A 12,317-nucleotide genomic window follows, 5' to 3' on the forward strand; every position below is an offset into this window, starting at 1 on the left:
TCCCGTAGGGACTAAGGACCCTAGTTCACACCTCTGCCCTCCCACAAGGGAAGGTACAGCGCGAGGAGCCTCTGAGCCAGGAAAACCTAGAAACCTCAAGTAGAACCACGGAGAACCACGCCATCAAAACTCAGTGCTGGGATGGTACTGTGGAGTTCCTCCTGAACATGGAGGCCTGTCCCACTCTGGCTTCACCAGGATCCCCATCCGCTTCCACTCAGACCTGCCCTCATGAACCTAATCCAGAACCACCTAGGCCCCCTCAGGGCATTGAGAGGCCTCTCCGGCAGCTGCTGTTGGCTGCCTAGTAGTACCTGCAGTTGCCCAGTCCCCCACCGCTGCTCTTCGGGCCAACTCAAGGGGACCCATGGCTTCTCTGAGATGTCCTGTCTATGGCTGGGGGTGCAGAAGGACTACCAGCCCCCTGAGTCCCTTCAGGCCCATGGGAGGTGACTCCTGGAGTTGCTTGGCCAGTGGGGAGCAGCAACTGGCCTCTCAGCATCCCCATCTCCTCAGATGCCCCTCCTGGGCATGGCCCACGCCGCCTCTGCCCTGCTCAGCACACCTGTGCCAGTGGCTCTCCCGGCCGGGGCTGGGTCTCTGCTGCCGATTCCGCTTTTTCTTCTTGCTGCCCTTGCTTCTCGTGGCCCTCAAGGTCTAACGGGAGGGGGTGGGCCCGCCAGGGGCTTGGCACTGAATTTCTCCTGTGTGCGTGCATGTGTGTCCTTTCCTGCTCCAGGTTTGACTTTGAGGCTCTGGAGAGTGGTGACGATGGTGCGTTTGACAAGCTCCGGTCCTGGAGCAGGTCTATCGAGGACCTGCAGCCACCCAGCGCCCTGTCAGCCCCCTTCACCAACAGCCTCGCTCGCTCTGCGCGCCAGTCTGTGCTCCGGTATGTGTGCTCTCGCTCTGCCCGCCTGCCTCCCACCCCTGCCCCTATCCATCCAGGTCCTGGGTAACAGCGGTGAGTGCTCATGCTCATCCCTTCACTCTTGCTTCCAGGCTCAGCTCTCTTGCCCTCTGCCTGCCAGTCTGTCTCTGGTCTGTCCTCTCTGTCCCTTGACTCTGCCCAGCGATCTGTCCTGGGTAAGTACATCCCCCTCGGCTGTGCCCACCCCTTCTGGGGTTCCAGCCCTCCCCTCTCGTCTCCCCCTCTCTGGGGGCCCCTCCATTCCTCACTCTCACTCTGCCGTTCCTCCAGGCCCCTGGGCAGGGCTTGTCCTCATCCAGCTCCTTGGTCTTCACCGGCTGGTCCAGCACCTGCCTTCATGTCTAATTCCCTCTGCTCTGTACTCAGCTCCATCAGCTGCCCGGAGACCAGCCCCCACCAGCCTGCTGCTGCTCACCTTTCCCTCACTTCTTCCTTTAGGCCCTTTCCCCTCCAAAGCTGCAGTGTGTGCGTTGGTCTGCAGTAGCTGAAGAGCTGTCCTGCCCGGAGGCAGGTGGATGGACTGGATGATTTCTCAGAGCCCCTTCACAGTGGGAGGCTTTCCTTTGGGCCCTGTGGCCCTTTCCATGATCTCTCTCAGCCATACTTTTCTCCTTGTCTCCTTTGGGTCTTGCCCCTGACATTGCTCATCATTCTAGTCATGCATGACCAGATACCATTTGTGTTTCCTTTTTTATTTCCATGAAACACCACTGGGGGCAAAGTCAGAGGTAGTCCCGGCCCTCTTGCAGCCTCTGGGGTCTGCTCTGTCTTTTCTAGGACCTAGAAGTGGGGTGGGAGCCAAGATACCCCCCCAGGGGACGTGTAGAAGATGCAGTGACTGGGAGGAGGAGGAAGGAGGACTCAAATGGATGTCTCCTGGACCCATCCTGAGGTCTAGGAAGGCCTGCACACCTCCTATTGTGTTTGGAGGAGCTCTGGGCTTAGGATGGTTTGGGTACTGGTTTCAAGGCTGGCGTCCTGGAGATTTACTGACAAAGACCTGCTCCAGGGAGGTGAAAACAGTGAAGCACCCTGCCCCCTGCACCTTCTCTCTCGGGGCTGTTGGTGCAAGGTCCTCCGTCCCCCTTTCCTCCTGCTGCTGAGGGGCAGCCTGCTGTCTGGGTGATGCTGCATGCCCTCGAACCTTCACCAGAAGCCCCCTCTTCCCCAGGTACAGCACTCTCCCTGGGCGCAGGGCCCTGAAGAACTCCCGCCTGGTGAGCCAGAAGGATGACGTCCACGTGTGTATCCTTTGTCTCAGAGCCATCATGAACTACCAGGTAAGGCGACAGCACTGGCCATGGGTGCTCTGCCCCTTCCGCCTAGTCTCCCAGCCAGGAGAGCTAGGAGGGCACCAGCTTGTAAAGGATGAGTTTGCAGGTGGGCCCACAGTCAGGGAGCTCCAGCAGGATTCTGCCTTCCCCCCATCACCGTCTCCCCCCGTCCTTTCTCCTTGCTGCAGTATGGATTCAACCTGGTTATGTCCCACCCTCATGCTGTCAATGAGATTGCGCTCAGTCTCAACAACAAGAATCCAAGGTGAGTTCCTTTCCTCTCCTTTCCTCCCCTCTCTGCCCAGGGCTCTGGAGATCTGGGCTCCACTTGTCCCTGTCTGGAAGTCCTGCCTGGTCTCGGGTCCCGTGGCCTAGGTCAGTGCCTCATTTCGGCCCCCTCCCCTCTGCTGGAGGAGGAGTGTTCCGCTTCCCTCAGGTGTACACAGCTTAGGGAGGGGAGCCAGTTTGTCTCCCCTGCCTTCTCTCCCAAGCCCTTCTCCTTCACCACAGAGGCAGTCTTTGTTCTCGCGAAAGGACTCACACAGGTGTGAAAGTGAACTGTGTCGTGGCCAGGGCAGGGGCGAGGGTATTCATTTTTATTCTCCACCCCTTAGGACCAAAGCCCTTGTCTTAGAGCTCCTGGCAGCTGTGTGTTTGGTACGAGGAGGTCACGAAATCATTCTTGCTGCCTTTGACAATTTCAAAGAGGTCAGTGTCCTATGTTCATGTGTGTGTGTGCATGTGTGTGTTTGGTGCGGAGGATATGGGAGCCAGGTAGGTAAGCACCCTTTCCTGCTATCTCACACATCCTGGGGATTTTAACAGCCCAGTGCTTTTAGCTAGGTGGTCTGCCCCCTGCTTTTTTAAACCCAAACCTAAACTTCAGTCTTACTAGATCTTATGTTGGGAATGCTCCTGATTGGCCAGCAAAGGCCAGCCCTCATTGAGGGCTACAGTCCCACAGTCCTAACCCACTGTGCAGAATACCTGAAGAGCCTGGTAAATGGTTGGACCCCTGGGAAGCCTGGTGATCTGTGCTTTAACAGGCACCCTGGGTGGTTCAGAGGCAGTGAACACACTGGTAGTACCCAAGGCAGTTATACTTGTTCTGGGAGGAGAAGCAGGGTTCTCCTGGGTTGCTGGCTGTTGTTGGTGAAGGGAAAGGGAGCTCCTACTTGGAATTCCCCAGCCCCGGGGCCTGGCTCTGAAACCCCCATCTGCTTGAACATAGGATTCCTCGACATCCAGCTGCAGCTGCTGGTCCCACCCCTTCCTCCTCTTTGGACCTCTTCCCTAGCATCCATTGTTCAAGCCAGGAAGTGGCTCTTCCTCCTTGAAGCCAGAGGCTCAGCGGAGTCTCTGGACCCCTCTCAGCTCTGGGGCTTTCCTGCATCCCAGCTTCTCTCCTGCATCCCTGCTAGGACCTCAGCGTCCTGCCTCAGCCTTGGCCTCCACCCGTCTTCTACCCCACTACTTCCTTCAATAACTCAGCACCCCCAGACCCCTTTGTTTCTTCTTGGCCTACCCCCAGAGGCACCTAGAGCCCAGACTAAGGTCATACCTTTACTGAGCCCCTTCTGAGGGCCAGAGCAGATGTCAGGTCCCAGGCTTTCTTATGTCATGTCCCAAGTGGCCAGTTACATAAAGAGTTGTGGTTACACTCGGTCAGAACCAGTCCCTTTGCCGAATGTTCCTAGGAACCAGGGCTCGGGGGGTGCTAGAGTTCTGCAGGGGACAGAACTTGTCACTGAGAAAGTCTGTTTGTTCAGGTGTGCAAGGAGCTGCACCGCTTTGAGAAGCTGATGGAATATTTCCGGAATGAGGACAGCAACATTGACTTCATGGTGAGGAGCTGGGCTGGGTCAGGTGCTTGCCCAGCAGGGCTGCCCACTCCTTGAGAGCTGGGCCAGGCAGACAGTGCGCTTTGGCATCCTGTGTAGAACCTCGGGTGGTTCTCTCCTCAGTAACTGCTCCTTGTCCACTCACCCCAGAGGAAACTCCAGGACAAGGTCATTTTTCTGTCTTGGGTCTGCTTCCTTTCCCCTTTTTTGTGGCCTTACCATCCCTGATTTGGATCCTTCCTGAGCTGCTTTCCGTTCCCCCAGCTTTTCCTCTGGCTTCACTTCTCTTCAGTTGAAGGTGTTCAGCTAGTAGGGTGGTCTCAAGAAATATCTGCTGAGGGAGTTCCCTGGTGATCCAGTGGTTAAGATTCTGTACTTTCATTGCGGGGAGCACAGGTTCGATCGGGGAACTAAGATCCCACATGCCAGGTGATGTGGCCAAAAAATAAAAAGAGAAGTAAGTTAAAAAAAAAAAAAAACCTGCTGATGTGCAAAGGAAATCAGAGCACGAATCTTCATTTATACCCATTTCTCATGTAGTGTACTTGTCTTCATACACTGAATATTGTTTGACTTAAATTAAAATACTCTTATTGCTATTGTTCCCCAAAGACTTACCTATTTACTCACTTCTTTTGATTATCCCCCTGATGATGCTGGTTCTGCCAGCCACCTACCGTCTCTTGTCTCGGCTCTCTCTGACCCTCTGCGCTGCTCCTCTCCCAGGTGGCCTGCATGCAGTTTATCAACATCGTGGTGCACTCGGTGGAAGACATGAACTTCCGGGTCCATCTGCAATATGAGTTCACAAAGCTGGGGCTGGAGGAGTTCCTGCAGGTGAGCTGAGCTGGAGTCCTCACAGTGGGAGGCGCTTTGGGACAGAGGACCAGCTCAGCTGTGTCACAGTGGGTGTTTCTTTTCTAAGAGCCTAGTCATCGATGCTCCTGGCACCCCACCTGTCTTCTGTGGCCTGGGACTCAGGCCTTCCCACAGAGGGCTCAGTCAGTCAGCTACAGGGCCAAGAATCGGACACTGCTGCAGGAGGAACTCCCAGGTCCTAGCTCTGGGAAGGGGTCGTGGAGTGGATGAGGAGGCTCCCCCCACTACTACTCTGTCTGCTCTTCCCCAGAAGTCACGGCACACAGAGAGCGAGAAGCTGCAGGTGCAGATCCAGGCGTACCTGGACAACGTGTTTGACGTGGGGGGTTTGTTGGAGGATGCCGAGACCAAGAATGTAGCCCTGGAGAAGGTGGAAGAGCTGGAGGAGCATGTGTCCCATGTACGTGGTCCTCCATTGCTGCCAGGACCGCTGTTGAGGGTGGGGAGGGAATGGGGACATCTGAGTCTCAGGAATCCCAAGCCAACCTACGTACCTCCCGACAGCCCCCCTGAAGCCTCAGAACCCAGCAGGGCTCTCTGGCGCATGATTCGGCTGAGGCCCTGGGCCGTCCGCGGTGGAGTGACCATACCACTAGTGACCTCTGGACTGGATGTGAAGTGGCCTTGGGCTCCAGAGAGTTGGATGTAGCCATTTGCCTAATACTGTTTCCCGTGGCCTCAGATCCCAGGCCCACAGGAGTCCATAGGGAAGCCACTGGGCCAAGCAGCCTTTGGAGCCCTGGGTGGAGGGGTCAGGCCCAGGTTTCTCACTCGGGCTGAGACTCCGCTGAGTGGCCAGGCTTTAGGACTGGCCCCCAGACCTGCCCTTCTCATCCTGCAGCTCACGGAGAAGCTTCTGGACCTAGAGAATGAAAACATGATGCGTGTGGCAGAGCTAGAGAAGCAACTGCTGCAGCGGGAGAAGGAACTCGAGAGCATCAAGGTACCAGGTTACCTGGGGAAGGGGCCTCTGGGTGCTGGGGCCAGGGGATCTTGCTTTCCATACCTGAGTCATGTCAAGTCCTCAAGAATCCAGATCTTGATTCACCCTTGGAGCACTCCACTGAGGGTGGGCTGATGGTTTCACCCCAAGATCTAGCTGGAGAGGGAAGCTAGAGCCAGAGTGGGCTGGATGCACACACAGAAGAGTGGAGACCCCTCTGGAGTCCCCGCCTCCCCCTCCAGCCCGTCCCCTTGCTTCTCCCTCGTCTGCACCTCCACGTGCTTCCCCAGCCCAGCTCCTTGGGGCTGTTTGTTAGGGTTTCTGCCAGGCATCCTATACTGGAGGACAAGGCCTCCTCATATTTCAGGGTCTTCTCTGTCCCTCATTGAACTTTTGTAGTTGCAAAATCATGCCCCGACCTACCTCTTCTCCCACAGGAATACAGTTATGCCAGCTCTGTTGAGCCGAGCACATATCTGCCAAGCCCCTGCTAAGAGTCTGAAGTGCTCTGTCGGGAGTATGGAGGACACAGAGGTGGCTAAGGCAGGGCCTCGTCCATAGGGAGCTTCCAGTTGAGCAATTGTACAAACCAGATGGAACGAGAGCAGGCTTGAGGCACCAAGAGCTGAGAGCAGCCATAGCAGGCTGCTGGTGGGTCAAGGAGCATCTCACAAGGCAGCCTTCTACCCAGGTCTTGAGGTTCCAATGAAGCTGGACTGGAGCACTGCAGGGTGCCAGCCATGGGGTCGACTCTTCCACTCGCCTCTTGTTATGTTGCATCCCAGCTTCCCCCAGCCCCCACCTGGGTTTCTGCTGCTCTTTGCCTCTGAGCACCCTCCTGGAGACCCCTGTGTAGGAAGCCTCACTCCCAGAGGCCTTCAGGTGCTCTTTTCCTAATAGTACTCTCTGCCCAATAGGAGACTTATGAGAACACGAGCCACCAGGTACACACCCTGCGGCGGCTCATTAAAGAGAAAGAGGAGGCCTTCCAGCGCCGATGCCACTTGGAGCCCAGTGCCCGGGGACTGGAGTCTGTGGGCAGTGAAGCTCTGGCCCGGGTGGGCTCTTCAGAGCTGAATGAGGGCATGCCCCACTCTGACCTGGACCTCCTCACTCTTGCCCCACCCCCTGAGGAGGCCTTACCTCTGCCTCCACCGCCAGCTCCACCCTTGCCCCCGCCTCCTCCCCCGTTACCAGGTAAGCAGGACCCTTCCCTGGTAAAAGCCAAGAGGTGCAGCCTTATTGTGGGGCCACAGGGGATGTCCTGGAAGGATGTAAAGTCAGATGGGAGGGGCTGAGGGAGGGTTGGAATCTGAGGGATGCTCAGGTTACTAGGGAAGGGATTCTAAGAGCAGCTGTGGATCTGTTTTAAGCAGCATAAAGATGCTGCTTCTGATTCCTCTGAAGACATTCAAGGAGAGGGCTTAGACTAAAGCAGGAAAGAGTGGGTCAGAGACCAGCAGCACCATCCCCGGGACCCCTGGGAGTCAGAGTTAGAACCCCTGGGAGCCGCTTGGGCAAGGAGTTCATGGAGCCTTCTCCCCTGAAAGGCTTTAAGGACAGGTAGTCGAGCCAGAGGGGTCTCTTGGCCTTTGAGTCACTGTGCCATTTCTTCTTTCCTCAGACAAGTGTCCTCCAGCCCCACCTCTCCCCGGCGCTGCCCCCTCTGTGGTGTTGACAGTAGGTCTGTCAGGTGAGTGTCCCGAGGGCTCTGGGTGGAGTTAGTGGGACCGAGGGAGTGTGTCCTTGGTTCCTGTCTCACTGATCCTCCTTCCAAATTAGCCATTCGCATTAAGAAACCTATCAAGACCAAGTTCCGGCTGCCCGTCTTCAACTGGACAGCCCTAAAACCCAACCAGATCAGCGGCACTGTCTTCAGCGAACTTGATGATGAGAAGATCTTGGAGGTAGGGCTCAGGGCCCTGAGGGATGGGGTTGGGGACTAGGGACTAGGTTGTCCTTCAGGCTAGATCTCCTGGCCTTGGAGGAGCCCCTGGACTCAGCCCTTGGGGTACCAGAGCTGAGCCAGTGCTGATGTGCTGCCAGGGGCCCTCCTCCTGAGGGTGAGACCACAGCACTTTCCCTCTCATGACTCCTGCCAGGACCTAGACCTGGACAAGTTTGAAGAACTGTTCAAGACAAAAGCCCAGGGCCCTGCCCTCGATCTCATCTGCTCCAAGAACAAGACAGCACAAAAGGCTGCCAGCAAGGTGACCCTGTTGGAAGCCAATCGTGCCAAGAACCTGGCCATCACCCTACGCAAGGCTGGCCGCTCAGCTGAGGAGATCTGCAGGGCCATCCACACGTGAGGCTCCCACTGAACTTTCCCTGGCACCCCCAGCTGTTGGTAACCCACTTAGTATCTCCACTTGGGACCCCAGCCTTCCCTGGATTCCAGGGTATCGACAGAACTCCCTCAGTCATCCAGTGGCTTGGCCAGAACTTACTGCATCTGTGCTGTGTGCCAGACACTGTGTGAGGTGCAGGGGAGTCAGCCCAGATCTTCGCTCAGGGAGCTCCCAGTCTAGTGGGAACAGTCCAGTAACACTGGGTGGTAACCACCAAGATGATGGAGGTACAGGAGGCTTTGGGAGAACAGCGAGGGCCAGGTAGCTGAGCTTGGTGATCAGGGAAGGCTTCCTAGAGGAGGCGATGTCTCACTTGCGACCTGAAGGATGTACATGTATATGAAGTGCAGGTTGGGGCCTGGAGAGAGAGGCATGGTGCCCTGGATACTGAAAATTGACTCTGGCTTTAGTGTAAGGAGGGGAGCCAAAGAGACGGAGTAGAAAGGTGAGCAGAAGTCTTGCAGGCTGGGCCTCCTAAGCCACATCTGGGAGTTAAAACTTCTCCTTAGCTGCAGAGGGAAGACACTGAAGGGTTCTTAAATAAGAATGGACTGTGCCCCTAGGACTTTTACTGGTGCTGAGTAACACCGGTACTGGAGTTACTGGAGGTGAGGCAGTTGAGTCCCCTGCCTCTGGCTGTGAGCTGCTCAAGACCCCGTCCTCCGTCCTTGCAGGAACTGGGTAATGAAGGGATGACAGACACTGTGGGCAAAGGCAAGACCCGAGGTGGTTCCTCCCTCCTACACAGGTTTGATCTCCAGACACTGCCCGTCGACTTCGTGGAGTGCCTGATGCGCTTCCTGCCCACGGAGGCGGAGGTGAAGCTGCTGCGGCAGTATGAACGGGAGCGGCAGCCGCTGGAGGAGCTGACGGCCGAGGACCGCTTCATGCTGCTCTTCAGCAAAGTGGAGCGGCTGACCCAGCGAATGGCTGGCATGGCCTTCCTGGGCAACTTCCAGGATAACCTGCAGATGCTCACACCGGTATGGCTCTCCCCCGAATCCTAGTGGTCCGTGGCGCTCCCCCCCACAACTCCTGACCTACTGGCCCCCTCCCCTGCTGGCCCTGCTCTGACATCATCCCACCCTGGCGTGGGGTTACTTAGTTCTTCCTCTTACCTTCCAGCAACTCAACGCAATCATTGCCGCCTCTGCCTCTGTCAAGTCCTCCCAGAAGCTGAAGCAGATGTTGGAGGTGGGTGCGGGTGGTCCCCTGTCCTGGGTGGGGCTGGAGTTGTACATAGAGGAGGGCCTGCCCTGAGCTCCTCTGGTGCACCTCTGGACAGATCATACTTGCGCTGGGGAACTACATGAACAGCAGCAAGCGGGGAGCTGTGTATGGCTTCAAGCTCCAGAGCCTGGATCTGGTAAGAGGGTAGGGACGACAAGGAGCCAGGGAGCTTGAGGGGCGGCAGCTGTGGAGCCCAGGTGTTCAGACCTGTGCGTTGCCCTTTGCCTCCCTCGACCAGCTGCTGGACACCAAGTCCACCGACCGGAAGATGACCCTGCTTCATTTCATCGCCCTGACGGTGAAGGAGAAGTACCCAGACCTGGCTAACTTTTGGCATGAGCTGCACTTTGTAGAGAAAGCCGCTGCAGGTGAGAGCCCGGCCCAGCGAGCCCACCCTCATGTCCAGCCCAGGACAATCCCCGGAAGCTATGAGGAGAAGAATGCTTGGGTGCCTTTCTTTCTGGCTTTTCTTTTTTTCTGATACTTCAAAGCTTTCTGCTGGAGCCATGGGCAGGGGCCATCCTAGAGAGAGCCTTCCTACAGGCCCCTTGCCCCACCTGGCCCTGCCCACCTGGGTGCTATGGGAGCTGGTAGAGAAAGGCAGCCGTGGCTCTTTGCCCCCGCAGGCTGGCCCTGGAGCCTGCATGTCTCTGTGATGTGTGTGAAGCCCCCCACAGACATAGGGTCGCTGTTATTTTTGTTCCCCTCTTGAAACCGGGGCAGGCCTGGGGCAGCTCTGTGTTGGAGCCCAGCAGTCTCCGGCTCACCTTCCTTGGCCATCTTGAGGGTCACAAGCCCACAGCCTCCACTCCTTCTCCTTGCCCCTGTAAGAGCCTGGCTAGCTTGGTGTGCCCCTCTCCATCCATGTGGGAGCTCTGGAAGTAGGGCGTGAGGAACCAAGCTAGTCCCCGCTGTGGGGAGGGCTGTAGTCCTCAGCCCGGGCTCTGGTGATCACAGTGTCCCTGGAGAACGTGCTGCTGGACGTGAAGGAGCTGGGCCGGGGCATGGAGCTGATCAGGCGGGAATGCAGCATACATGACAACAGCGTCCTGCGCAACTTCCTTAGCACCAATGAAGGCAAACTGGACAAGCTCCAGCGTGACGCCAAGACGGCCGAGGTGAGCACAGGGTGGAGGTGGGTGGAAGCAGCCGCGGCCAAGGCGCCATGCCCCTCTGGTGGGCGTGGTTCTGGTTCTTGGCTCAGAGAACTTTCATCAAGCAGCTGGCTGGCTGATTGGGGGGCAGGCAGCTGCCTCTGGAGACATGCACTCCAGGGGGCTCTGGGAGCCCCTCGTTCTTTTCCCTCCCACAGGGGCTGTGGGGGCCACTGTTGCTTCTCCTTGGCCCTGGCTGGTCCCTGGTGGGAGCTGGGCTTCCCCTTCCCCACCAGGCTGACCCCTTCTGCCCACCCCTTCCCCAGGAGGCCTATAATGCGGTAGTACGCTACTTCGGTGAGAGTCCCAAGACCACACCACCTTCTGTATTCTTCCCAGTGTTTGTCCGATTCATTCGTTCTTACAAGGTGAGCAGAAGAGAGGCTTTTAAAGAGGAGTCTGGCTCAGAGAAATCGGGTAGGGGGAGACAGGGCTGGGCTTCAAGTCTGGGCCTTTTTCGTCTCCTCCTCTGAGTTCTGGGAGGGATCAATGGAAGCTGGCCACCGTCCTCTTAGCTGTGAACTGGTGGGCAGGGTGGGGGCCCAGGCCCTTCCTGTCATTGTTTGGGGCAGGAAGTGCCCCTCCAGAGGGTGGCCACCTGGGTTGCTGGTCCCACTGACACCCACTCTCCACCCTCAGTGTCAGCTCCTCCCCTCATAGCCTGTGTGAGCCTCAGCACACACACACACACACCATCTTTTGTGGTTCTTAGGAAGCAGAACAAGAGAACGAAGCCCGCAAGAAGCAGGAGGAGGTAATGCGGGAGAAGCAGCTGGCTCAGGAAGCCAAGAAACTGGATGCCAAGGTGGGTGGGACCAAGAGCTGGGGCCTGGAGAACAGGGCAAAGGCTTAGGAGGAGGGTGGAGCAGAGAGCTAGAGAGGAGATGGAGAACTGGAGCCTAAAGACCACCCAGAGGGCCTGATGCTGGGAGTCCACGGGATGGGGAGAGGGGCTCCCATGTTGGGGGGGTGCTGGTGAGCACAATCCAGGGCACTCCAGGGTCTGAGTGCATCTTGAGGCAGGAACCGGCCCCGTGGAGGGTTAGTGCTGACGCCCTTCCCCTTCAAATGCTCGGCCCTAGACCCCATCCCAGCGGAACAAGTGGCAACAGCAGGAGCTGATTGCAGAATTGAGGCGGCGCCAAGCCAAGGAGCACCGGCCTGTTTACGAGGGGAAGGATGGTACCATTGAGGACATCATCACAGGTGGGCCCTTTGCCCTCCCTGGCATCTGGCCACTGGGTGGCTCCCAAACCCCTCTCATAGCCCTTTGGGCCTCCTCCCACCCCACCCCCATGGGGCCTGACCACTGTGTCTCTCTCCTGGGCCACAGTGCTGAAGAGTGTCCCTTTCACGGCCCGTACTGCCAAGCGGGGCTCACGCTTCTTCTGTGATGCAGCCCACCATGATGAGTCAAACTGTTAACCCCCAAGGCTGGGGCCCTTGACAGGTACTGGGCACCACAGCTGCCCTCTGCATGCCCACCTCCCAGCACTCCTGCTGGGACCCACAGGCACCTCCTCTCCTGCATGATTTGGAACCATCCTCTGGTAGCCTCACGGTGAAGGGGGACACATACTTCTTCCCTTGCATGCCCCATGCTCTGAGAAGCGTGACTGATCCCCTGCATGTACCCTCAGGGAAGTGGTGCTCTCCCACTAATGCTGTCCTGGCTTCTACTAAGACCCAAGGGGTAGGGAGCTGCCTAAATAGGCAG

At 57.4% G+C, this 12,317-nt stretch overlaps 1 protein-coding gene across 18 annotated transcripts in view; it reads left to right on the top strand.

Annotated features, from left to right (window-relative positions):
- The window catches only part of FMNL3 (formin like 3), a 51,631-nt gene that overhangs the window by 37,975 nt on the left and 1,339 nt on the right, over positions 1–12,317 (top strand). For 3 of the 18 annotated variants that reach the window (XR_014083743.1, XR_014083744.1, XM_081596631.1), the window contains exons 6-26: positions 740–892; positions 2,103–2,211; positions 2,394–2,470; positions 2,820–2,913; positions 3,975–4,049; positions 4,773–4,883; positions 5,176–5,325; positions 5,767–5,868; positions 6,786–7,065; positions 7,493–7,561; positions 7,651–7,775; positions 7,971–8,173; positions 8,965–9,199; positions 9,342–9,410; positions 9,502–9,582; positions 9,685–9,814; positions 10,404–10,564; positions 10,867–10,968; positions 11,313–11,405; positions 11,683–11,806; positions 11,934–12,050. Coding sequence is in view for 8 of the 18 variants with exons in the window: in XM_081596631.1 (XP_081452757.1) it covers positions 740–892; positions 2,103–2,211; positions 2,394–2,470; positions 2,820–2,913; positions 3,975–4,049; positions 4,773–4,883; positions 5,176–5,325; positions 5,767–5,868; positions 6,786–7,065; positions 7,493–7,561; positions 7,651–7,775; positions 7,971–8,173; positions 8,965–9,199; positions 9,342–9,410; positions 9,502–9,582; positions 9,685–9,814; positions 10,404–10,564; positions 10,867–10,968; positions 11,313–11,405; positions 11,683–11,806; positions 11,934–12,025 (2,635 nt within the window). In the remaining 10 variants the exon portion in view is untranslated. The remainder of the gene's footprint in view (positions 1–739; positions 893–2,102; positions 2,212–2,393; positions 2,471–2,819; positions 2,914–3,974; positions 4,050–4,772; positions 4,884–5,175; positions 5,326–5,766; positions 5,869–6,785; positions 7,066–7,492; positions 7,562–7,650; positions 7,776–7,970; positions 8,174–8,964; positions 9,200–9,341; positions 9,411–9,501; positions 9,583–9,684; positions 9,815–10,403; positions 10,565–10,866; positions 10,969–11,312; positions 11,406–11,682; positions 11,807–11,933; positions 12,051–12,317) is intronic. The other 15 variants (XR_014083746.1, XR_014083745.1, XM_081596632.1 and 12 more) reach the window with 7 other exon arrangements.

The sequence above is a fragment of the Giraffa tippelskirchi genome, chromosome 4 (assembly GCF_054371585.1).
Source record: "Giraffa tippelskirchi isolate mGirTip1 chromosome 4, T2T-mGirTip1v1.2.pri, whole genome shotgun sequence".
In the NCBI taxonomy this organism is placed as follows: domain Eukaryota; kingdom Metazoa; phylum Chordata; class Mammalia; order Artiodactyla; family Giraffidae; genus Giraffa; species Giraffa tippelskirchi.